This window comes from Mastomys coucha, unplaced genomic scaffold, assembly GCF_008632895.1.
Source record: "Mastomys coucha isolate ucsf_1 unplaced genomic scaffold, UCSF_Mcou_1 pScaffold22, whole genome shotgun sequence".
NCBI lineage: Eukaryota > Metazoa > Chordata > Mammalia > Rodentia > Muridae > Mastomys > Mastomys coucha.
The window spans coordinates 46,747,207-46,772,506 of NW_022196905.1; the positions used below are offsets into that span (position 1 = coordinate 46,747,207).

The 25,300-nt window shown below is 45.3% G+C and overlaps 1 protein-coding gene and 2 non-coding genes across 3 annotated transcripts in view; 1 reads left to right on the plus strand and 2 right to left on the minus strand.

Moving 5' to 3' along the window:
- Positions 1-1,967: 1,967 nt before the first annotated feature.
- Positions 1,968-2,112, plus strand: LOC116071535. The gene has a single exon (XR_004110948.1). It is a non-coding gene; the product is annotated as a U4 spliceosomal RNA (small nuclear RNA).
- Positions 2,113-3,813: 1,701 nt separating this feature from the next.
- LOC116071572 lies at positions 3,814-3,920 on the minus strand. The gene has a single exon (XR_004110982.1). It is a non-coding gene; the product is annotated as a U6 spliceosomal RNA (small nuclear RNA).
- An 11,757-nt stretch (positions 3,921-15,677) lies between these two features.
- The window catches only part of Sel1l3 (SEL1L family member 3), a 110,245-nt gene continuing 100,622 nt past the window's right edge, over positions 15,678-25,300 (minus strand). Inside the window, 2 exon segments of the mRNA XM_031342288.1 lie at positions 15,678-16,789; positions 25,236-25,300. The exon segment at positions 25,236-25,300 is cut by the window's right edge and continues 8 nt beyond it. Of these exon segments, the coding sequence (XP_031198148.1) occupies positions 16,650-16,789; positions 25,236-25,300 (205 nt within the window). The 3' untranslated portion in view covers positions 15,678-16,649.

A 25,300-nucleotide genomic window follows, 5' to 3' on the forward strand; every position in this document is an offset into this window, starting at 1 on the left:
ACCCAACTAATTAAATCTGAGGCCTTTCTTGTCCATATATATATATTTCATCCAATTAAATAGTAATAGTGTATAGACCTCCAGTCAATTAGACCAGAGCCAATATAGCTAAGTCCTTTAATTTATCTAGATAAGATGGGTTTAGTGTATACAGTACTTATATTTTGGGTTTGTTATGCTTATTTTCTTGTTTTGATATTTTTTAGGCCAAATATAAATATGTAGTGTAGGCTGGTCTTGAACAATCTATACAGGCTAGGCTGGTTTCAAACTTTGGATCCTGTGTTAGCCTCCCCCATAGTAGGGCTATAAGCCTGAGCCATTGTACTGGTTGCATATAATATATTTGATACTTAAGTACACATTGCAGTTATCACTATAAGTAAGCAAGTTAATGCATCTCTAATCTTCTATAATTAGTTTTTTAAAGATTTATTTATTTATTTTATGTGTATGAGTACACTGTAGCTGTACAGATGGCCATGAGCCATCATGTGGTTGCTGGGAACTGAACTCAGGACCTCTGCTTGCTCCAGACCCACTCACTCTATCCCAAAGTTTATTTATTATTATATGTAAGTACACAGTAGCTGTCTTCAGACACACTAGAAGAGGGCTTCAGATCTCATTATGGATGGTTGTGAGCCAAATGTGGTTACTGGGATTTGAACTCAGGACCTTTGGAACAGCAGTCAATGCTCTTAACCTCTGAGCTATCTCTCTACCCCTTCTGTAATTATTTTGTGTGAGGTGGTGTGTGTGTGTGTGTGTGTGTGTGTGTGTGTGTGTGTGTGTGTGTGTGTCTGTCTGTCTGTCTGTCTGTCTGTCTGTCTGAAATGTACCTACAACCTGAACTCTTATCAGATTTTCAATGAATAACACCCCATGGATAATTCTTTGACTTTCTTATTTAAATCAGACCTTTCAGAGGGAGTTTTTTCCCTCTTCTGACCCTGCCAGGCAGATAATCCCAAAAGTTTTTCAAAATTGTTTCTAATATGAAGCAGTCAGTTCTAGAGTCCAGAGATGCAGGGCAAAACCTGCCCCTTCCCTCATGACAGATTCAGTACAAGGGCATCAAACGAGGAGGAGCTGTCTACTTGGGATGCTCTAAGCCCACTGGCTGGCAGAGACAAGCCAAGTATCCTGTGTAGCATGCTGCTTCACTGGTGGAGGCTGGAGTGGCTGCCAATCAAACTAGAAACACAAACGTCTTATGCCAGAGGCCACACCATACCCGGCTCAGCTCGAGGCAGCAAACTGAGAAGGCCATGGGCACTTCTGTCCATCTGCCATCTCTAATCCTGGAAATTCATCCCATGGGAATTAATATGGAATGTGCAAATATTTTAGTACAAAGATTATTTTCCCTTCATAATTGATTATATAATAATAACCAAGAACTGAAGTGACATGACATTCTCATGTAAAGGATTAAATAAATCAAATAAGACACAATTCGAGCATTAAAAAGATGAAGTCATATTTTGAAACAGAAAGTTGTTTTAGGGCTGGACAGATGGCTCAGTGGGTAAAGGTACAAATTACTCTTGTAAAGGACCAGAGTTTGGTCCCCGCCCTGCCACCGCCTCTTGGTTGGGCAGCTCACAACTACCTGTAACTCTGGCCCCAGGGGATCTGACAATCTCTTCTGGATTCCACAGGCACACACATGTATATCCCACCATACCACATATGCATAGATTTAAAAATAAAATAAATATTAAAAAAGAAAGTTGTTAAAAGTGAAAACGAAGAGTTAAATGAAAAGGTATATAGTGTAGATTGCCTCCCCTTCCTCTTCTTTCTTCATCTATCACAGTGATGGTTAATCTTTACTTTTAACTTGATGGGATATAGAACTACACTTCTGAGTGTATCTGTAGGCAGGGAGTTTAACTAAGGTGGAAACACTTACCCTGACATCATTGCTGTGGTTCCTGACTTAGTCAAAGAAAAGTGAGCTGAGCTTTGCACAGTGGCAGTATTGTAGCCAATGAGGTTTATCCGAGGTGCGATTATTGCTAACTGAAACGTGAGCTGAGCACCAGCATTCTGTCTTTCTCCCTCGTCATGGGATGCAGAGTGACCAGCTGCCTTACTCCCCTGTGCCATGCCTTCCCATCACCACAGACTGCAGCCTCAACCAGGGAGCCAAAGCAGATCCTTCCTTAGGCTGCTCATGCTGGGTGTTTACATCATAGCAATGAGAAAGGCAGCTGATATAATCTCCAAAGGATGAAAGTATAAACTCTGTTAGCAATGACAGACCCGACTGACTTTGGAGGATCAAGAAAATTTTGTGCTCTTCTGATCTCTGGGTTTTCCTATGCTTTACATGTTATTTTTATATGACAAACCGGAAACATATAATTATATATGCTTATTTATGGACAGATACGATATAAATATACATGTCCATGCAGAAATAAGATAAAACAAGAGTTTCTTAGCTGTTTTCAGAAAAGAAAATTAAATCTGACATCTTCAGTCAAGTGTGCTTTCCTAAGAGGAAGCTTGTCATTTAAACATAGATGGAGGTTTGTGGGACCGAGTGTCTCCCTGCTACTGGGGTATGGGCACGGCCCTTGGGGAGGCAAAATGCAGGGAGCTAGACTGTGATTATCCCACGCCTTGAACAGTCAGGTGTTGGGCTCCTGGGAAGTGCCGAGCACAGCTCTGGGTGGGGAAGCTGAAGCTGGGGGATTCTCTGACTCCTGGGTGTCCAGTCACCATGGGAAAACCACAGAGAGAAGTTGGGAATGGCATGTGGGGGTCCACAGACCTGCAGTGAGGCCGAGACCGGGAACTCCCAAACTCTTGGATATCCAGGTGCTGCTGAGTCCTGAGGAGTTAGGAGCAGAGTAGGGGTGGGGGGGGCACGGACTGAGAATGGCGATGAGGCTGGGGCCGGGGAAAATGGGAACTTCAGCTTAGCTCATTGGTGATTATCCTTAGTTTAGCAGCAGTTGTCCAGGAGCGCAGAGAGGCCTTCTATATGAGGCTTAGGTTGTGGCAATGTAGGCAAGGACGTCCTCCATGTTCTCTATGAAAGAGACAGTCCATGTTTGCCCATATCACTTATTGACTGTTCGTTGTGGAAAATGGATGCATACCAACTCCTCAGGGTGGGCCAGAGATTAAATACCTTTTTCAGGGAGGAATGTCCAGGAAGGGAAACTTATTGGCTAAACCCCCAGGGCCTCTAGATATTTCATTAGCATGGATAACTCTATTCTGGGTCACGACACGGACTTGAGTGTGGGCACGTGTTCCGGGCTAGGAGTCTAATAGGGAGCAGGGGGGTATATACCATCCCAGGTGGGTGCCCGAGAGCTGAGGTCTTAGACCCAGTCAGCCTTACTAAGTTTCCTGGAACAGTCCACTGTTCCACAGAAGCCCTCTCCCTAGCCTACCTGGAGAGCTGAGGACGGATGGCGTCTATCTAGGCTTGGAAACCTCTCTTCCTCACTTCTCACAATCACGATCTCTTCTAGCCTCTGGGAACCCAACATGCAGGGAAAGTGCCTTGTATACGACTCCACTGAGTGTACAGGGTTTAACTGACAGGTGGTGAAGCTCTGTACCCTCTTAGACTGGAAAGGACTCAGAAGTCTGTCTATCCCAAGTACTTTTGAGGGTATGATAGGACAAATACTCAAATCCTCCTGCTGGTAGAACTTTCTATTGACTTTATGAAGCTGTTTTCATGATGGAGCCTTGTAATCCTAACACTCAGGAGGCTGGCACAAGAAGCTCTAGAGTTCAAGGCTAGTCTGGGATATATAATGAGATCTTTTTTTTTTTTTCTTTTTAAATATGGAACCCTTCACAAATTTGCGTGTCATCCTTGCGCAGGGGACATGCTAATCTTCTCTGTATCATTCCAATTTTAGTATTTGTGCTGCCGAAGTGAGCACTATAATGAGATTTTATCTCAAAACATAAAAACTAAATTCCCCCAAACTTGTATTTACTACATTGGAGAGCTAAGAGGTAATAAAGTAGAAAACTCAAATGCACATGTGCACATACACAAACATGCACACATGCATACATGCATGCATGCACACATCTCCCAATGCAATAACCACACTTTTTGGTATACATACCTAAGAACTCCTAGCGTGATTATGTAAAGAGACAGGTGCTAAAAACATCTATTGCCACACTGCTGGTACTAATAACAAATAAGAGAAACATAGATACAATGATGATATTAAATTGCATGGAGTTATGACCACTCAATGCAGTGGTTATCTCTGGTGGTCTCCCTCCCTCCTTCCCTCCTTTCTTTGCTTCCCTCTTATATGCTTCTCATCTCTCCATCTCTTCCTTCCTCTCTCCCACACATCTTTCCTCACATCCTTCATCCTCCACATCCCTTCCATCCCTCTTCCTGTCTCCCTTCCTGGTTTGAATTTTGTTAGTAATGTGTGTGCATGTGCGTGTGTGAATCCCACAGATGGCATGGTGTAAATGTGAAGGTCAGAGGACAGGTTTTGGGACTCCATTCTCTCCTTCCACAGTATGTTCCAAAGACTTAACTCATGCTTGTGTGACAAGTGTTTTTATCCACTGAGTTGTGTCATGGACCCACTTCCTGTTCTTTCTAGCCTGGCTTTAGTAAGAAGCTGAGTTCTACCAAGGAGCTGCTAACGAAGTGTGTGATAATACTGGGCTGAATCATGCTGTGACTGCTGGTGAAAAATGCTTTAAAGTTATGAAGAGCTGTACAACCTTGGAGTGCTGTGGGTCCCCATTGCATGCTCAGCTCTAAGATGCTTGTTTTTACATAGTTAGCCAGAATACCCATAAGGACACTCTTGCAGGCCTCTCAGTGGGAAGGTAGGAATGACCAGCCTTGCTGCAGTTATGGGCTGGGGTGCAGTACAGTGTAGAATACCTGTTTTGCATGTACAAGGGTCTAGATTAGCACCACAGAAAGAAAGCAAGAAAATATGTAGTTCATATTGCAGTCACCTCCAGTGTGTGTTCTTTCTCCCAACATTCTACAGAATTAGGAGTGTGCTGCTTAGTTTGTTTTGTTGTTGATTTTTATTTGTTTGGATTTTGTTTGTTTGTTTGAGGGGGTTGTCAACATGACAGAAGCTAGGAACATCTTGGAAGAGGGAACCTCAATGGACTAAATGCTTCCATCACTGGCTTGTAGGCAAGTCTTGATTAATGTGAGAGGGTCCTGCCTACTGTGGGTGGTGACACCCCTGGGAAGATGGTCTTGCATTATATAAAAAAGATGTTGAGCAAGCAAGTAGGCAGTGCCCTTAGGTGGTTGTGCTTCAGTTCTGGGGTGCAGGTTACTGCTGATTTCCCTCAATGATGAATTGACATTGGGACATTTATGTCAAATAAGCACTTCCCTCTCCAAGGGTCAGTGTTCCCTGGTTTGGTTTGGTTTGTTTTCACAGCAACAGGAAGGAAATTAGGACGGGAGTGGTACCAGAGAGTGGGTTATTGCTCTGACATTCATGGCCATGATTTCTAGAGGACTGTGGAAATGCTGGGCCAGAAAATGCATTGAGTACTCAAAGCCAACAGGCTGTCCTATGTTCTATGAGAACATGGACAATACGAATGTTGAGAGTGATGTGGGTGGTGGATGCTTGACTTGTAGCTTTAGGGGGAAGCAAAGACTTTATCCTGGTCATTCACATGATTTATCTAAGTGAAGACTGTGGGTTCTGGTCATTTGAAGTTTAAAAAGTTAGGTGTCATTAACAAGATACCAATTTCACTGAACTGAAACCTTGCTTTCTGAGCACAATGTGATCTGGTTAGCTGGGACTGAGAACTCAGGGTGGCTAGTAAGAGACTGACTTCACTGAGAGGAGTAGTTCCTCAGGAGGAACACACAGAAGCTATGCTCCAAAGGGGTCGGGGCTACATCTCAAGTTGTCACCTGGATTTGGCAATGTGCAAGAGACTCCATGTAGTACTAGTGGTTTTTGTTTGTTTGTTTTTGTTTTTGTTTTTTTGAGACAGGGTTTCTCGGTGTAGTCCTGGCTGTCCTAGAACTCTGTAGACCAGACTGGCCTTGAACTCAGAAATCCGCCTGCCTCTGCCTCCCAAGTGCTGGGATTAAAGGCGTGCACCACCACCTCCCAGCTAGTACTAGTGTTATCAGAAAGGAGACTGCAGAATTGAAGGGATTATGGAGGCTTGGCACTGGGCGAGGCCAGGGGACACCAATGGTGAAGGTGCAGATTCTGTTGCAGTAGAGACTCCAAGCAGGGTATTGGAGAGGCCAGGACTGCAGGACATCCACAAGTGACAGAGACAGGTGTGGAGTGGAAATGATCTGAGTCTGTGAGACAAGCTGTTTGAGTTGTGAGTGGCAGAGATGAAGAAGTAGAACTAGGAAGTCCTTTACAGCCCAGAAGACCACGAGCGAGTCCCAGACACTAGACACTGAAGGGCTTTGTTTGTTTTGTTTCGTTTTGTTTTTCTTTTCACTGTTAGACTCTAGTTTTGCTTTCATCTAATTATGATTTTGGCCTACTTCTCTCCTCTTCGAATTAGAAAGTACGTGGTTTACCTTGGATCTTACAGGAATCCATACTAAGTTATCAGATCTTGGGCGTTTTTCAAGACATTGATCTTTTAAAGTGTTTACATTTAATTAAAAAATTAATATATATGCATGTTTTTCTTCTGCAGGTATGCCTATGAACCACTTACATAGTAGCTCTGGAGACCAGAAGAGGGCATTGGATCTGGAGTTAGAGACAGTTAGACTCCAGTTAGAGCTGGAGTTAGAGACAGTCGTGAGCTGCCATGTGGGTGCTGGGAATCAAACTTAGGGTTCCTGGAAAAGCAGCTAATGCCCTTCTCCACCAAGCCATCTGTACCCCATGTTTGAATTTTTGAAAAACTATGAACTTATACTTTAGAATAGATTTGCAGGTATACTAGGGGCAGGTGGGGATGAGACCAGGAGGGATCAGGTTGGGGAAGGAGAGCTAGAGGGAGCGAGTACAGGAGAAATAACTGAAATTGGGGTGCCTCTGGGGGCAATGTGGAAACCTAATATGGTGGAAATTTCCTGAAGAAGGGAGACCCTAGGGAGGACTCCTAGTAGTGGAGGATAAAAGCCTGAACTGTCTTCCATAACTAGGTTAGGCTTCCAGTGGTGGGACTAGGACACCAACCAAGCCACAAAACCTTCAAGACCTGTCCTGCCTGCAAGATGTGCTGGGTCAATGGTGGCTCATAGCTTATGAGAGTGACTAACCAATGACTAACCTGGGGTCCAACATTGCCTGGATGGCTAGGAACCAGAAGCTGGATGGCCCAGAGACCTAGGGAAGAACCAAACACAATTGGCCAAAAATAAGTAAATCAGTCAATCAATAAAAAGTCAATGAAATGATTCCTAATGATATTCTGCTATGTTCATAGGTCGGTGCCAAGCCCAGTCACCATCAGAGAGGCTTATTTTGGCAGCTGATGGGAGCAGATGCCACGACCCACAGACAAACATTAGGAGGAACTCAGAGAACCCTGCAAAAGAGGGGAGGAAGGATTGTTAGAGGGACTGAGGACACAAGGAAAACAAAAACAACAAAACCAACTCAGTGGGGCTCATAGAGACTCACAGACTGAAGTGGCAACCACAGAGCCTGCATGGGTCTTCACTAGGTCCTCTACATATATGCTGCTCTGTTGTTTAACTTAGGGTTTTTTGTGGGACTCCTGACCATGGGGGTTAGGGCATCTTGACTCTTTTGCCTCCTCTTGAAACCCTTTCCTCCTGCTGAATTGCCAAGTCCAGCCTTGACACGAGGGTTTGTGTCTAGTCTTATTGTATCTTGTCATGCCATGTTCAGTTGCTATCCATGGGAGGCCTGCTCTTTTCTGAAGGGAAATGGATAAGCTGTAGATCTGAGGGAAAGGAGGAGTGGGAGTCAGAAGAACTGGGAAGAGTGGGGGGAAGGGAGATTGAGGTCAGGATGTATTGTATGAGAGAAGAAAAAAAGAAAAAGAAAAAAGTTATACTATATTTTATACTGATATTAATACAAGATAAGGGATAAACAAGAAGAGAAAGGTTATATGGTTTAATAGAGTTGTATTTGTGTTTGTTTGTTTGTTTGTTTGGCTGGTTGGGTTTTTTTTTTTGTTTTTCTTTTTTTTTAATTTTTATTTTATGTGTATGAGTACACTGTATCTGTACAGATGGCCATGAGCTATCATGTATGTCAGGGTAATTTACTGAAGCTGTCTTCAGACGCACCAGGAGAGGGCATCCGATCTCGTTATGGGTGGTTGTGAGCCACCATGTGGTTTCTGGGATCCGAACTCAGGACCTTCGGAAGGGCAGTCAGTACTCTTACCTGCTGAGCCATCTCAACCAGTCTTTTTTTGGTTTTTCAAGACAAGAGTTTCCCTGGCTGTCCTGGAACTCACTGTGTAGACCAGGCTGGCCTTGAACTCAGAAATCCACCTGCCTCTGCCTCCCAAGTGGCTGGGATTAAAGGCATGTGCCACCACCACCCGGCTAGAGTTGTATTTGTATGTCTAGTTGATCAGGGGTCAACTTTGCTGGCTAGTCATTTTTCAACTTGAGACAAACTAGGGATGTCTGAGAAGAGGAAACATCAATTGACACAATGCTTCCATCAGGTACATTACTAACAAACAAGCCCCTGGGGGCAGTTCCTTGATTGATGATTTACATGAAAACCACCCTGGGGCAGGTGGTCCTGGGTTGTATTAAAAAGCAAGCCTGGGTGAGTCTTGAAGAGCAAGCCAGTAAGCAGCCCTCCTCTGTGAGTCCACTCTAGTTTCTGCCTTGAGCTCCTGCCCTGAAATTCCCTTCCATGTTGGACTGTAAGCAGGCATCTGAGAAACAGCGTTACCTTTCCAAGCTGGGTTTTGTTTTTTGTTTTTTGTGTTTTTTTTGTCAGTGTTTTTTGTTTGTTTTGTTTTGTTTTGCATCAACAGGAAGAAAGCTAGAATAAGGAGTGATTTGAAAATTCTCTTGCCTTAATAACCCAGCAATTACATGCAGGAGACAAGACAAATATCAAAGAGCACGGAGGCCTGACTAAGGATAAACATATGTTCCATTCTCTTCTATTATTTTGGGGAGGTTTGCCAATGAAAGGAACAGGAGAGTAACAGGTGAAAAGACCCAGTTGTCATGACTGTTACATGTTTAGGAGCTTACCAAGAAAGAAGGGGACCTTAAGGAGCAGAAACAGAGTCCTGAGTAAGTATCTTCGTAACCCTAAAAGGGAGTTTGAATCTCACTGAAGAATGGATCACGGGGTGTTAGTGAAGGATAAAGGTTTCAGAGAGGTTTTTGTGTTTGTTTGTTTTTTGGTTTGGTTTGGTTTTAGCTTATTAACATGCTGGACACAAGACAATAGTCATTCAAATCCCTCTTTTTTTTTTTAAAGTAGATATTTTCTTTATTTACATTTCAAATGATATCTTCTTTCCTAGTTTCCCCTCCAGAAAAAAAAAAAACCCTGTCCCCCCCACCACCACTACCACCAACAACCCACCCTCTCCCACTTCCTGGCCCTGGCACTCCCCCACACTGAGGCACAGAACCTTCACAGGGCCAAGGGCCTCTCCTCCTCTTGATGACCAAATAGAACATCTGCTATACATGGCTGCTGGAGCCATGAGTCCCACCATGTATATTCTTTGGTTGGAGTTTTAGCCCTTGGGAACTCGGAGGGTACTAGTTAGTTCATATTGTTCTTCGTCCTAAGGGTCTGTAAACCCCTTCAGCTCCTTTGGTCCTTTCTCTAGCTCCTTCATTGGGGACCCTGTGCTCAGACCAATGGATAGCTGTGAGCCTCTGCTTCTGTATTAGTCAGGTACAGTCAGTGCCTCTCAGGAGACAGCTATATCAGGCTCCTGTCATCCAGCACTTGATGGCATCCACAATAGCATCTGGGTTTGATGATTGAATATGGGAAGAATTCCCAGGTGGAGCAGTCTCTGGATTGTCCTTCCTTCAGTCTCTGCTCCATAATTTGTCTCAGAGAGGTTTTCTTTTTGTTTGTTTGTTTGGTTTGGTTTGGTTTTGCTTGGGTATTAAACCCAAGGGCCTTTGCTCAGGACTCTGTCTCTGAGCAGTGTCTCCAGGCCTTAAATGTGTTAGGTTGGCTTACACAGGCTCAACTGTGAACTGACTGCAACTCTCTTCCCTCTCCAGGTACAAGAGGGTACCCTGCAATGCAAAAAAAAAAAAAAAAAAAAAAAAAAAAAAAAAAAGCCTTCCTTTTAGGAACTGGAAGGCAGAAGTCTCTTCTGTATCTATTGATTCTTAAGAATTCTATACCTAAGTAGCATAGTCGTGTGGCATATCCTGGTCTATTTAAGGTAAAGAAGCTCCAGTTGCCCACTCACCCCGGAAGAAGGAGAGTCATATAGAGCATGTGTGGATCCCCACCTCCACAGGCTGGAACCGCACGTACAGAGGCCAGCCTGGATCTGTTGACCCACATATCCTACCCCCCACCCCCGCCCAGGTGCCTGGTTTCGAGCGTAGAGATCTTGCTGTTGTTTCTTCTTCAGAATTGCTGTAGCAATGGCTGATTCATCTACGAGGTGCAGGAAGTGTGTATCTTGATTTGCAGCGGTATTGTGGGAACCAGAGACTTTTATCCAGAGTCTCAGATTTCGACATGCGGAGAATGCAATTGCGGTCACCTTTACACGGAAGGCTGATTTACCGTGGTTTCTCCACACCAGAGGAAAAACCCCGTCCCAGAAGAGGGTCCTAAGAAGTGCTGACTGAAACTCGGACAGATGACCTTTCTGTGTTTGGTTCAGCTCCCTTGAATGGACTCAGACTGGTCACGGGTGAAAATGCAGTAGAGTTACCATATGACTGACCAGAAGAGGCGTTGAGTTTCATCATGTGGGACAACACATCTGTCATGGACTTGTTATACACTGAACCAGACATAGTACTGTGGTAATGGCTTTGATAAAGGGGACAAGGACAAAAATGTTCTCTGTCTCCTTTGTGCTCAGGAGTGAACTCCAAAGTCTGCTCAGGCCTCAGGCAGTCACAGTTTGGAGAAACAGCTCATTTGACCTTGTGAAGCCTCTAGATCCTCTGAAAGCAACGACAATCCACTCACCCTGTCTCCTGCAGCAGTTGCCTACTCCACCTGCATCCTTGGAGGCCTGTGCTCGGGGTCAAAGAGCTACACCAGGAAGTGGCCTGGATGCTGGCCCCTGGGTTGTGTGATGAGAAGGATGCGGTGGTCCTCAGCTCTGTCAAGCCACTTGAGAGTATCTGAACCCTAGTCACCAGCAGGGGTCAAGATATTTTCGCACAGGACACTGTAGTCTTTAAGCTGGTCCAAGCCTGTAGGTTGTTGTGGGGTATAACCACACCTCCTAATGCACCGGGTGTCGCCAGGATCCCCGCTTACAGGTGCGACAAAGCAACGTGAGGGAAGGTGGATTTGTTTCATCTTACGGCAAAAGAGGACACGGTTCACCAGGGAAGGGACCGCGAGTTTGCAGGAGCTTGGGATCACTGGCCAGATGGCATCTGCAGTGGGGAAGTAGAGGAGATGGTCTAAACCAGCCTGCACCAGGCTGGGGGAAGGGCACACGTATTGTTTGATTTTTTTTCCACTGAAAATATTAACACATTGAGTGTATATATCTATGCCAAAGTTTTACAGTAATGAAAAGAATGTACTTTTTTTTCTGTAAAAGGTTTGAATTACTTGTGATTGTTATTTCCCCAGGTGTCATTTTGTCTGTACTAGGCTTTTTTCTCTTCTTTCTAATTACATCTTGGAGGGATTTGTTCACATACTAAGAAGAAAAAAAAAAATTCAAGATATTCACAACCAACCATTTGACTGAGCCTGGAGACCCTAAGGTACATATTAATGTACATAGTGAGTACATATGCTCAACTCACTTTCTCCTATTTTACTCGATCCAGAACCCCAGCGCGTGGGATCGTGTGGCTCACCTTTAGGATGGATCTTCTCACCTCGACGAAGCTAATCTAAAAACTCTTTCAGAGGGATGCAACGGTTTTTCTTCCGGGTGATTCAAGATCCGCACCCGCTTGACAGTGCCAACCACACACAGTGATACGGAAAGCAGCAGCTGGGTGGGAGGGAGCACTCGAGCAAGACTGGCGTCTCCTCTCCTCTCCTCCGGGAGGAGAGGAAGTAGCAGCACATGGAGCATTTGGGATGGGTTCGGAGCTGATATTAGTACTGCCGGGCTTGAGGATAGCTTGGTGTTGAAGAGCTAGATAGACCCCCAAGTGGCCCTTGGGTTGTGGGACGGGCAGGATGGGGTGCTGTGCTCTGCAGGGTGATTCGGCCCTCTTCTGGTGCTGAAATTCTTGTAAGGCTTTCCAGCGTCTCTACAGACATCCCTCAAGTTCTACTATGTGCAATTTTTCTTATAGCCGTGGCTCTTTGTATTCATTTGCAAAGCCTGCGATCTCAAACCGTCACAGGCTGGGTGGCTTGAGCAACAGAAATGTATGGTTCCATGGGGCTGGGAACTCATCAGGGTGGGACACACTCCTCCACCTCTTTGATCTGTTTCCCTTGAGGGCCTCCTGTAGAGCCATGCAGAGGGCAGCCTCGCAGGCACGGGCTGTACGTGCCCACCTCACTTAAAAAGCACGCTGACTCATCATATGCCGATAGGCTTGCGTGTGTCCCATGGCAGGAGTGGAGGTGTGTGTGTGTGTTTGTGTGTGTGTGTTGGAGAGGGAGAGGAGGGAGGGAGAGACAGGGAGGGACGGAAAGAGAGGGAGGGAGGGAAAGGAAAGAGACAGGGAAGGGAGGGAGGGAAAGAGAGAGAGTGGGGGATTTTGTTTGATTTCAGAAAGGGACTGTTGATCAGAACCTACTGGAACCTTGAAGGATGGCCACGCCCAGCCCTCAGCCTGCACCAACTGGCACAGTTCTCATCTATGCTCTTCCAAAAGACGTTCTGCCTGGCTGAGTGGCTCGGTCACCAGAGGTGATGTGGAATGTGAGCCCAGTTCTGGAAAATCAATCCGATGCATCTTTGTGGAGTGAAGAGAAAGCATAAAATATGAGCTGACTTGGCTGAGTCAGCTGGTGTCTTTCTGCTGCTTCCCAGGAGAGGAGCAACGTTTGGGGCCTCTGTGCCCCAGACCCGCCCCTGAAGCACAATCCTACTTTCTCTCAGTGACTCTTGGAAGCTGTTTGCCACTCTGAGAGATGTCAGAAGGACCACTTTCAGCTTCCTGAGCTGTGAAGAGGAACAGCTAACCCTGGGTAGCAACAAGCCCCTAGCTTCTATCTGCAGTCTCCAGAAGGCAAGTCCAGGCCTGTGGAGAGTCTGTCTGCTGAGCTCATGCATGACTGAGTTTCTGGGCCATTCTGACCAACTGGAATACTGTTGACCTCCTAATCCATAGGAGCTCTACTATGTCCTCCCACCCCACCCCCACCTTCCACTCTTCCTGCTGTACTGTGTGCATAAGTCCCACCGCTAGGCCCATAGCCAGATAATTCACCCCAGGGGACATCTCCTTCCATCTACCTTGTCAAGGTCTTACCCACCTGCTCAGCCCCATCTCTGTAACAATTTTGCCCTTAATGGCCACACTCATTGCTGAATACCTTGAAACATCTGTTGTGTTGTCGTCGTAGTGGAGTTGAAATTTATTTATATGACGCTCAGATGTATATTGAAATATCCTTTCTCTCATATACAATCAAGTTTTCCTTCTGAGTGTGCACTCCCTGGATGTCCATGATGGCAGGTGGTTGCATAGGTTGGAAACACTATTTTGTCCAGTGTAATAAAATAATAGGCTCCTTTGGATAATCACTCTCAGAATGTGTCCCTATACCCCCCTCCCCCACCCCCATTCCCTGAAGCTGGTGTAATGCTGCAGCCTGATGGGAATGTAATAAAGGGATACTGCCCAGCCACTACAGTGACCTCTCATGGCAGCACCTACTGTCAGGCAATGTAATATTTTGCTCGTGCCTTTCTCATTAGATTCCTCTCACTGATGGTCTTGCTTCCAGCTTCATTGGTGCTTACAGATTCCTACAGACCCAGCTGCTGCTACAGTGCAGAAAGCCAATACCTGTATCCCGACATCCCACCCACCCCCACGCCCCATGCGCATCTCTCTCCAGAGCACATGCAGATGCCTGGATACATTCAAACTGTGCAGTAGAACTGAGGACATCTCAGAGAAGACACGCATGGTAGTTTGAATGAAAACATGCTCTCTACAGGCTCGTGGGTTTAAAGACCTGGTCCCTAGTTGGTGACGCTGTTTGGGAGAGTTCTGGAGCCTTTCGAAGGTGGTGGCTTACTGGAGAAAGTATGTCACTGGGATGGGATTTGAGAGTTTAAGTATGTCACTCAGGGTGGGTTTCGAGAGTTAATAGCCTTGACCCACTTCCAATTTGTTCTCTGTGCTTCCTGTGTATGATTGGAGAGGTGATCTCTCAGCTTCCTGATCCTGCTGCTGGTACTATGCCCACCCTGCTGTTGTGGATTCTTACTCTAGAACCCCATACGACAAAGATCTGGTCCAAATAACAATAGCCACAGTGTGGTTCACAGACTCCGGTATTTGAATGCTTAGTCCCCAGGCAGTGGCGCTGTTTGGTGATGTGGTATAGCATTGCTGAAGAAGGTTATGTCGCTGGGGGCAAGCCTTGAGAATCCATAGCCTCATCTCACTCTGGCTCACTCTCTCTGGTTCAAGTTTCTACTGAAGATGTTCTGTTCTCTCCTAGCCTCCATACTAATCACTTACTGTCGTACCTTTCACCAATGGCACAGGTTCTTATCCCCTGGAACTGTCAACCAAAATTAACTCTTTCTTTCTTAAGTTGCTCATGGTCACGGTGTTCTTTCACAGAAACAGAAAAGTAACTAATGAAGACAAGGCTGAGAAACTGCTCCTATGTCCACGAGCAACAGGACATAGGATATTTTTGCAAGGGTGTGAGCCACGGGATAGTGTAGCTGTGAGCTGTCAGAATCTAAGATGCCAGCACATAGGGAATGGGCGAGTTTGCTCCCGAAAGAGGTTCGAGGCAGACAGAGCCCAGAGCCTGGTAGGGCTCCTCATATTTCTTGTCCCAACAGCACTACGGACTTGCACTCAGAGCACTTTATTTGTGGGCTCCACACATACACACACACAACCTCACTTAAACCTTGTGAGATGCCCGAGATGTAGTTTTTTTTTCTTTTTTAATCCTCATTTTATAGCACAAGAATATGAAGCCAAAGGAGAGTTAATCCCAGCATTACTGAATAAATTGCAGGACCAGGATTATTTGAGCCCGAAATCTGGCTCTTTTACAAATGGCTTAGATAATTTCTGCTCAAATGAGAACAAGACGCATGGGAAAGAGAGGGTAAACTGGAAGGTTAATCGTAAATTCAAGGAAACACTCATTTCAGCCCCGACAGAGTGTGAAGCTGGGCAAACATCACAGATGGAGGCTTAAGATTCTTGGAAGGGAGCTTCCTGCCGCCTTCACTTCCACAGTTGTCAATGGTTAGCAGGACAATCGCTTTCCTGTAGGGTGTTGTTTTGTGTGTTGGGGGAGGGGAGGCTCCTAAGAAGAAGAATGCTTGGACCTTAGCACTTTGAATAATGACCACAGTGACAATGAAAAAGAAAAGAAGCCACTTCCTGGTAGTCAACTGTAGAAAAATAATTTTATTTACTACTGTAAATAAAGTAGTGCAAAGATAGTTTGAACCCACAGTATTGCGTTACTGATTTATTTACTACTGTAGCTGCATACATACAGTGCACAGACACTCTGTTCTTTTTTGTCCACACACACACACACACACACACACACACACCCCTATACAGACACGGGCAGGCAAAAGGGGCGGTGATGAACCTATGAGCTAACAGCTTGTTTTTTCTGCATATTCCATTGCTGCCTGTCTACTCTAATGGTGATTCATGGGGAAGAAGACTACACTTAAATAGTAAAGATTTCCTAGATGTTATTGCATGTATTATGATGGAAACATAAACAATACCCAATCATATCATCAAATGATTTGGAAGCACTATGACCTCTAGAAAAATCCACAGGGGGAAAAAATGTAAACCAATGTACAATGCTATCGCCTTCCCTGTATATGGTGTTTTGTTTGTTACAAGGCTCCTTCTATCTGCTGTGTTTGGGACTCAAGGAGCAACCTGCCAGCTGGGCTTTTGCAGTGCAGGATGTGGCAAACAGAGGTACTGAAGCATCGTCAGTCTTGGAGAGAAGTCCCTGTTCTCTGGTAAAAGGGGATGAAGAAGACTAAAACTGTTAAAAATGTCTCTCCATGGATGGGAATATGGACACTCCCCAGGGCGGACTGTGGTACCCAGAACAGTCACCAGGAATGGATAGTCCCACGCCTCAGCTCACCTCCCCACATTCCCCTATTTTCAAGGTAATCCTTGAATCTGTTTGATAACCACAGTCTGCTCTGGGTATGTTCTTGTTTAAACACAAACAAAAAGACACCAAGTGCAAAGTTGGCATCCAGTTCACAAGACTTTTAAGGTATTTATCAGTATACCGCCTGGCCTCAGCCTTCCCGAACCAGCTGTTGAAAGGACGGTCTCTCAGCTGGAGAGACCAGGGGTGCACAGTTCACCCACGAGGCGCAGGGCTGTTAACCATCATGGGTGGGTCATGGTCGGAGGCATCTGCAACTGGAGGCACAGTTGGACTTGGGGTGGATGAGGCGGGGTCTGCCGAGACCCAGGCTGGTGCTGGAGAGGAGCCACTGGCTGCAGAGACAGATACAAACAGAGCTGAACATTTGAAAGAGGCCCATGCAGAACACCAAGCTCCACCCAGTAAGCAGGAGGGTTGCTCCTTGGCTGGTGGCCCAAACTCTTTGATAAATAGACAACCTTGGACCCATTATCTAGGTTCTTTGAACTTCCTTGTCCCCTTCTATAAAATGTCAGGTTGGAATAGCTGTGTAAAGATCCCTGGTGGTGCTCATGGCCTATGGCTCTAAGTCGCTGGGGGTCTGCAAAGATTTTTAGTTGCTCTGATCAGTTTCATGAGCTATGACCCTATTTCCTCCCTACCCCCCATGATGTCAATATAATACAACCATAAATAGTGGCAAAGAGTCAGAGGAGGGCTAGTTTTATTTACATTCTTATCCCATTTGGATTGTGCGTCAAATTCTGCCCAAGTTGTTTTATGTAAATAATTGCACAAAACAACTGAAAAAAAAATACAATTGCTGTATTTCCACAAAATTATTAGGTTTCCATGGTTTTCAATATATCTTTAAAAGAGAAGATAATGGCCCGATTTTAGAGGAGCGTTTATCAAGTTTGTCAGCAGCAATTTTCTTTTCTTTTTCGCTTGTATTTTATATGTGTGAGTCAGTGTGCATGTTTTTGTTCCACTTGAGTACCTGGTATCTACAGGGGCCAGAAGAAGGCACTGGATTCCCTGAAACTGTAGCTATAGATGGTTGTGAGCAGCCCTGGGGGTTTTGGGAACTGAACCCAGATCTTCTGCAAGAGCAGCCAGTGCTCTTAAAAACTAAGGCATCTCTCCACCTTCCCCCACCCCCAGTCCTCCCCAGGTCAGTAATTTTCAAAGGGTAGGGGTGTGTTCTTCCCAAGGACAGGGCCACTGTCTAGAGACATTTCCACTTGTCACACCTGCCTAGGAGCGACGATAGGAGAATGGCATCTACTGAGTGGAAACCAAGGATCGAGTTATGCCTCCTGCAGGACTCATGACAGCACCCCCCCCCCCCCAACAGTGAGCTACCAGCTCTGAATGCCATCCATGCTGGAGGTGGTAAAGCTTGCTTGATGAATTAAAATCTAGAAGTGCCCCAGGTGACAATGGGCTCTGACCCTTAACAGCTCTGGGACTTGGGTGAGTTAGCCACATGCTCCCCGCCTCCAAGAGATGGAGAAAAATGGGTAGTTCTGTTGCACTGAATTAGTCTAAATGAGAAAATGCACTTAAGAAGCTTAGAAGGGTGTTTGGCAGGTGTAGGTATGCGGGAAGGGTTACTGGGGAAATGTGTTAAGATTTGTTCATTTGTCGTTGGGGACGGATAAAAGAGTTAAAGCATTTGTTTTCTGGATGCCTGCACTCCCCGATTTGAGGCTCCAGGATAAAAACAACACGAACTTCAAAGCCAGACAAGACAAAGAGTTGAAGAGTGCTGACATTTACCAGCTGGGTAATCTTGAGCCAGCTTTTAGCTATAAAATGGGGGTAGTAACATCCAGAGCTGTGTGATGAATAGTTAGCTCAGTGGCTGAAGTCTGTGCAGACACAGCTAGTTTACCTGTAAGCAGTGATCTTAATTAAACTAAGTAGTGTTTTAGCCTTACTAACTTTGGAGAGAGAGGGGTGTGTGTGGGGGGGGGTAGGAGGTCATATTTATCTTATGCATCATTTTTTGTACTTATATATTTATAATGTATATGTATAAGACTGTGCATGGGCCAGGCACATATGTGGAGGTCAGAGGACAGGTTGCAAGAGCCAGTTCTCTTCTTCCAACACAAGGGTCCAAGGATTGGATGCAGGGATTTCAGGATTGGCAGCAAGCATCTTTAGCTGCTGAGCCATCCTGACGGAGCCACTTTTCTTTTTTTCTTTTTCTTTTTTTCTTTTTTAGTTTTTTTCTTTTTTCTTTTTTCTTTCTTTTTTTTTTTTTTCTGAGACAGGGTTTTTCTGTGTAGCCTTGGCTGTCCTGGAACTCACTGTGTTGACCAGGCTGGCCTCGAACTCAGAAATCTGCCTGCCTCTGCCTCCCAAGTGCTGGAATTAAAGGCGTGTGCCACCACCGCCCTGGAGCCACTTTTCAAGGCCAATCTGAAATGTATGTACCTCGTGAAATGAAAGATGCCACCCCGTGCTGACAGTCTAATAACTCTTCAATGGCTCTCTGCACATGGCCTCCCCCAGGGGCCACTGCAGGAAATCAGGGCACAAGCTTCCTAAGCAAGTTGGCTTTTCAGCATATGGACAGGACTTCTCTTTAGGGCTCCTTTCAACACCCACAGGAGATGTGGAACCAGAGAGGAGAGGAGAGGCCAGGTGTGGTGAGATGGTGGAACATTACTAGGGCTATTAAAGGCTCAGAGGCAGGTGACCAAGTGAGGAGGTTCAAAGACCACTGGGCCACAGCCAGGAGGCCCAGTCTGGGCGTGTCTTCTTTACCTCTGTTATCTACCCCTGAGCTAGATACTGACTCGTGGATGTTTCCTTTCTACCGAGATAGAATCCCTGGTTCCTCTGTTTCATCTCCTGGGAATAGAAGGACTTGTAGAAGCTGGTGTCTGGACCCCCTTTTGCCATAAATTCACCTTTCCGGTGACCTCTGTGGAAGTTAATACAACACTAAGGCACGGACTTTCAAGCTTTAGGGAATGTCTAAGTCACCATGGTAACAAGATAAATCAGCAATTGGTTTTCCGATTAAAACAAAAAGTGCCAATGTGTAAATGTAGAAAGAATGCCTAATTAGCACTGCCACCACTTACTGCTCCTGAACAGGGATAACAAGGAATGCTGCTGTTTCCACGGCAAGTTTGTTATTATCTTTGTGAGGGCTCTCTCCCTTCTGTGGGGGCCGCAATCACTGCACACACACCCCTACCGCATGTCCTAATTTTAAAGTGGCCCCTTTTGTCTCTGCTCACCTGGAATGCATGCTAATTTTATTATTGGGCTAGAATCGAGGTAACCAGGAATATCATCATGCTGCTTAAAAAATTACAGAGTAATTCCAGAGCCAAAGAGAAGTGATTTGTGGGTTACTTGCTGACCGGGGGATCATTTTCTGTACATTAGTGAGAATAATCAGGAGCTGGCACACACAGGACCCTGGGGCCAATGGCAGCCGCTGCCTGGTTTTGTATGGCTCACTTTTAAATGGGAGAACAACAACAATAACAAAAAAATCAAAACAAGAATAAGATTTTGTGACATGTGAAAGCATTTGAAATTCAAATGTGTCCACAGCACAATTTTATTAGAAGCCCAGCCACAATGAGTGTTTCAGATGTCCAGGGACAGAGTAGAAAAGCCAAAGCAATTGTTATCTAATTCCTTAGAACAGTGTGCTGCTGGGGTGCAGCTTGGATGGTAGAGCACTAGCCTATGCATGAAGCCCTTGATTCCATCTTTGGCACTAAACTGGACTAGAGATGTTGGTCTATAATCCCAGCCTTTGGGAAGGAGAGGCAGGAGGACTGGAGGTCAGGCTCTACCATGGGGCAAGCTTGAAGCTCGCAGAGTCTATGTGAGACTTTGCTGACCCCTCTTACATTTGGCTGCCAGCTGCCAGTCGATCGGATGCAGGCTGTAACAAAATGAGAGCACAAACTGAAATGGCAGGCTACTGGTAAGAGTGAGGGACACAGAGGTGGCCCTGGGAATCTCACACCCTGTGTGAGTTAGTCCTCAGCAGCCTGCAGAGTCCAGGACAGGTATGAGATTCCTGTCACTAGACAGGTTCTAAGCGCAGGTACTGGAGTGTGCCAGAAGCTGGGGAAACAGGAGAGGAGGGGAAGACGCCTCTGTGCGAAATCTCTGACTTCAAGACTACCAGCTTTCTCCATGAGCACTCTGTGTGGCATTTCACTGTGCTTTTAGCAGAAACCTCATTAGCTAGAAATGCAGGGAATAGGAACAGAGCAGAGAAAGGTTTAATTAGTCTCACTTAGATCATTTTACATTCTGTTAAAAAAAAAAAACAAGCCCAAAACCTAGGCTAACCACAGCCCGAAAGGATGAACCAGTGTGAGGTATACATGGGCGATGTGAGGACAGACAGACTGGCCCAGGCTTAGACTTGGTCATCTGTCATCCCTGGGAGCTGGAAGCTCCATAGACCATGTTTTATGTGGTGTATTCTTTAGACATCAAGTTTAGAGTCATGTTGCAGATGGAGGGTTTTTTTGTTTGTTTGTTTGTTTTTGGTTTTTGGTCTGAAATGAATGAGACCAGATGGGATTCAGAGTTCAGATTTGGGGCTTAGGTTAGACTATGCATAATGAAGTATCTTATGACCTCGAGTCAAAATGTGAAGTTCATCGTTTCACATATACTCCTTATGTGTATGATTGAAAGGTAATTTTGTGTGATAATTTTGGTGCCCCTGCGTTTTGACTGCACCCTGTTACATGACGTCAGGTGTGAAACTTTTGTCTTGTGGCTTTGTGCCGCCACTCAAGTTTCAGGGTCTAAGAACTCAGGATTTAGGGTCTTTCTGATTCTGTGTTTTCAATTTTCAATCTTTCAAAAGGAGGACTCTTTCTTTGAAAGGGCACGTCTGTTTTCTCTTCTTTTGTTTTTTTCCTCCTCCTCCCTTCAGGCAGGCAGCCAGGCTCCAGGCTTCTTTTGTTTGAAGGCTGTTTGCAGCAGACACAGGTGGACACTGGCTCTGGACTTACTTTACTTTGGGATATTTGAGGTTTCAAAATGGCTGCTGCTCCACTCCATTAAGGTAATTAGGCTTGGTGTCTTTGGTGCGGAGCGGGCAGCAGTGCTTTTGAAACACTCTCAAGCAGTGAAATAAAGCTCTTCCTGCAGTCCTGGGGGGTGGTGGTGGCAGGGGAGCTGAACTGTGGACTATTCTAACAAAGTGCTCCCCTCTTTTCCCCAGGAGCAACCTGAAACTGGAAGGCACCAAGGAAAATGCTAATGGTTCTGTGGACAGGTGAAGAAGCCCAGGCAGTGTTCCAGAAGCTGTGTAGGCTTGGAGCTATGGGATTTCTGCCCTCAGACCTGTTGCAATTAAGTAACTCCGGGGACATTCTTACTCTGAGAAGCACTAGTCTGCTAAAAGGTATAGCTGCCTTGAGGAAGCCAGTAACCATAAACAAGTTTCCTTAATGGTGGTAAGAGATGTGCGGTACTTGTCCCCTATCTTGTTACTTGTGATGGATTGGGAACACATTTGTTTAAATGCTTCTAAAGTAAAAGTCCCACAGCATAGCAAAAGCACAGCTAGAGGCAAATCAGTTTTGATAAGTATCATCACCGCCTTGTGGCAGAAGTCTAAAATTGCAGGCAAAATGCCCCACAAGACAGGATGGACTCTGACAGCTACCAGCTTAGATACACCAAGTCATCTCATTTGGTTCTCTCAGCAGCAGAAAGAAGCAGGCAAAATATTCTTTCTTCTATTTTTATAGAACAAACGGAAGCACAAGCAAGCTCCTCCCTTGTTCAGCATTGTCTCACAAGTAGCAACAGGGTCAGAATCCTAGCCGCATGGCGCTCTCTTCCCCACAGCTAGTGGGGCTAACTCCTGTCCTGTACCACTGAACACCAGACCATTTCATGTGGCTAAGGCTGTGGCATGTTGACTCTACATCAGAGAGCATCATACGACCTTGGGAGGATGATGAGGCTGGCTGGAGCTGAACACACAACAGATATGAACAACTTGCCGATAAACCATTAAAATGTGAAATCAATTAATTAAAAAAAAAACTCAAAAATTCTGAAATGGACAAGAATCCCAATTTCTAGTGACATTCCTCACCCTATGCTGTTTTGGGGAGGCTCCCAGCTTTCAAGCCCATGCCTTCTTTAATGACTACTAACCAGCACCCAGAGTAAATTAATATGGTTGTTTCACTCCCACATCTACCACAAGTACCAGCCATCCACACCTCCAGTTCCTGTGGTGCAAGGAAGGGATACACGGGCTCCATCAGCTCCCCAAGGAAATGCCAGCAGCAAAAGCTTTGGCCTCCAAGAACCCCACTCTTGTGCCCTACCATCGGCCCATCACCTCTTCAGTCAGCTGCTCTCCTTATTTCAAAATAGCTGGCATGTCTCCACTCTGAACCAGGATTTTAGACATCAGTAAAAGGAATGAAGGAGATGCTTCAACTCTCAGAGTGAGTTCACACAGGGCTGGTGGGGCTGCTGTGGGCAGGCACATACTAGAAACATGTGAACCTCTCCTTTTGATTCTTGCCATTCCTGGTCCAAGCATGTTTTACAGAACGGTAGTGTGGGCATGACCCAGAGGCTTGCTGCAAACGTCTAATCTAGGCTCACTCTGTCAGAATCCTCATGGGGTCTGATCCCTGCATAATTCACTTGCCCAGGAAAAGTAAGACGCAGTAGGCTAGAACTTACACATAGAAACGTTATTTTGTAATAAGTTATTTTCTTTTAATTATCCATTATAGTGCTTTTAAGGCAAACGTGTGTGTGGGCAGGTTGATTATGAATTTTATTTCAAGATACTAAAACCAATTAGGAAAGATTCCTACTGTGAAAGGGGTAATTAGTTTGAGATAGTCTATAACATCTCAAAGTATTGAGGTTTTGAAAGCACGTTTTCAGTTCACATTCTACATCCCTCTTGGCCTTGCTTCCTCAGTCAAACAGGGTATTTTACCCCTCTGGCCTCGGTTCCCTCGTCTGTAACTTGCTACAAGGAGAATTAAGTTCTTTTTAAAGATCTTATCCCAACTAAAATCTTCTGTGTCTGTCAAGAAGAAAGGCGGGTGGGGGGGGGGGGGGGGGGGGGATACACTGGAAAAGGCAAATGAAAAAGTTTGAAAAGCGAGGAAAAGCGGGTGACAGAGTGGTCCAAGAGACGGGACGGGGAAATATGTTACATATGAAGGGGCAGGAGGGACAGGGAGATGAGAATGCAGATGGCTGACAATGAAGCCTGGAAGAAGCCCCCACTCGCCCATGAATTTTCATGGCCACCAGCTGGCGTACAGCCATCAAGGCAATTTTCAGCAACCTTAACAAAACTGCATTCATAATAGTCACAACAGCTTTTCCACAGAGGAAAAAAATGACAAAGATAATTTGAAATGGAAAACACTGACAAGATGCAAAATAAATGTGCTCTACCTGGCAACAAATTCAGCCAAGAGACAGAGTGCACCCTCAGGAGATTTACGCAGGCACAGAGGACAAGGCCTCCAGCCTGGCAGGGCTGCGGACGGATGGCAGCCCGCACCTCCTCGGGAAAATGAGAGGAAGACCCTGCATTCGCCTTCGAGAGAGAGGCCAGCCTCTCACTTTTGATTATCTGTTACACAAATAACGGCTATGCGAACACTCAGCTGCCCGCCTGCATGCCTGCCCGCCCCTAATTACCCATTTGTAAGTGTTTTGTTGGTCTTTGTGATCTATTTCCTCTTCTTGTTGCCTTTGGTGGAAAATATGTCACTTCCCACCAAGAGATGTTTGTGGGTTTGAACCCTTGCTAAGTGTGAGATATTAATGTGAATGGTAGAATTGGGGCCATTCTTTAACCCCAGAAAGACAAATAAAATAGCTAACATCCACAGAGAGGGCCTTAAATGCCACTTAAGTAAAACAGCTCTCATTTAACCATAGTCAGTCACCATTAGGATAAACATCCTACAATGCATTCTTTAACTTTCCCCCTCACTTAACATCCTTTAGATGTTATGCCGGACTCTCTTTTGACTGATGAGAAACTGGGAGATCAGAAAGGTTGAGTAACTTTGTACTAAGTCACAGCTGCCGAGTAGCTAAGTCTGGAGTCTAAGCCCAGACAGAAGTGATGAGAGTACTCATTCTGTTTATGCTAGCTTGAAGAAAGAACCATGTCTAGCAAGAACCAAAGTGGTCCAAGTCTACCTGACTAGCTAGGCACACTTATGCATTAAGAGTATTAATTTATTCTCTCACACTTGTGACTACATGACTGGAATGGCTGGGAAATACTTCATATATTAGCCAGGTTTAAACTGAGGTTTTCAAGCATATGTAGGGAAAAAAGAAAACACTTTAGTTTGTTTTCTCTTTTTAAGCTCAAAAGATAAACCGATAAAACACCATTTATTTTACTTTATTTTATTTTATTTTATTGGTTTTTCGAGACAGAATTTCTCTGTGTAGCCCTGGCTGACCTCACTCTGTAGACCAGGCTGGCCTCGAACTCAGAAATCCACCTGCCTCTGCCTCCCAAGTGCTGAGATTAAAGGCGTGCGCCACCACTGCCCAGCTCACCATTTTTTTTTTTAACTTTGAGATTTGTAATAGTCTGAGAGTCCATGAGAGTTGGAGACTGTGAGACACTGTAAGGACTCCTTTGTACCATGCACAGCCATGCTCAAGAAATGAAGCGTGACCAACATTATGAGGAGAGGGCATGCCACTTTGATGGGTGAGAAAAAGAAGGCTCTCTCTCCTTCCCTCCTGCTGTAGCTTTAAAGGAAGCTTTACCTGAGACACACTGGAGATAAAGCACCATCCAGGCGATCACCACGGACAGCAGGAAGGTTCCCAGG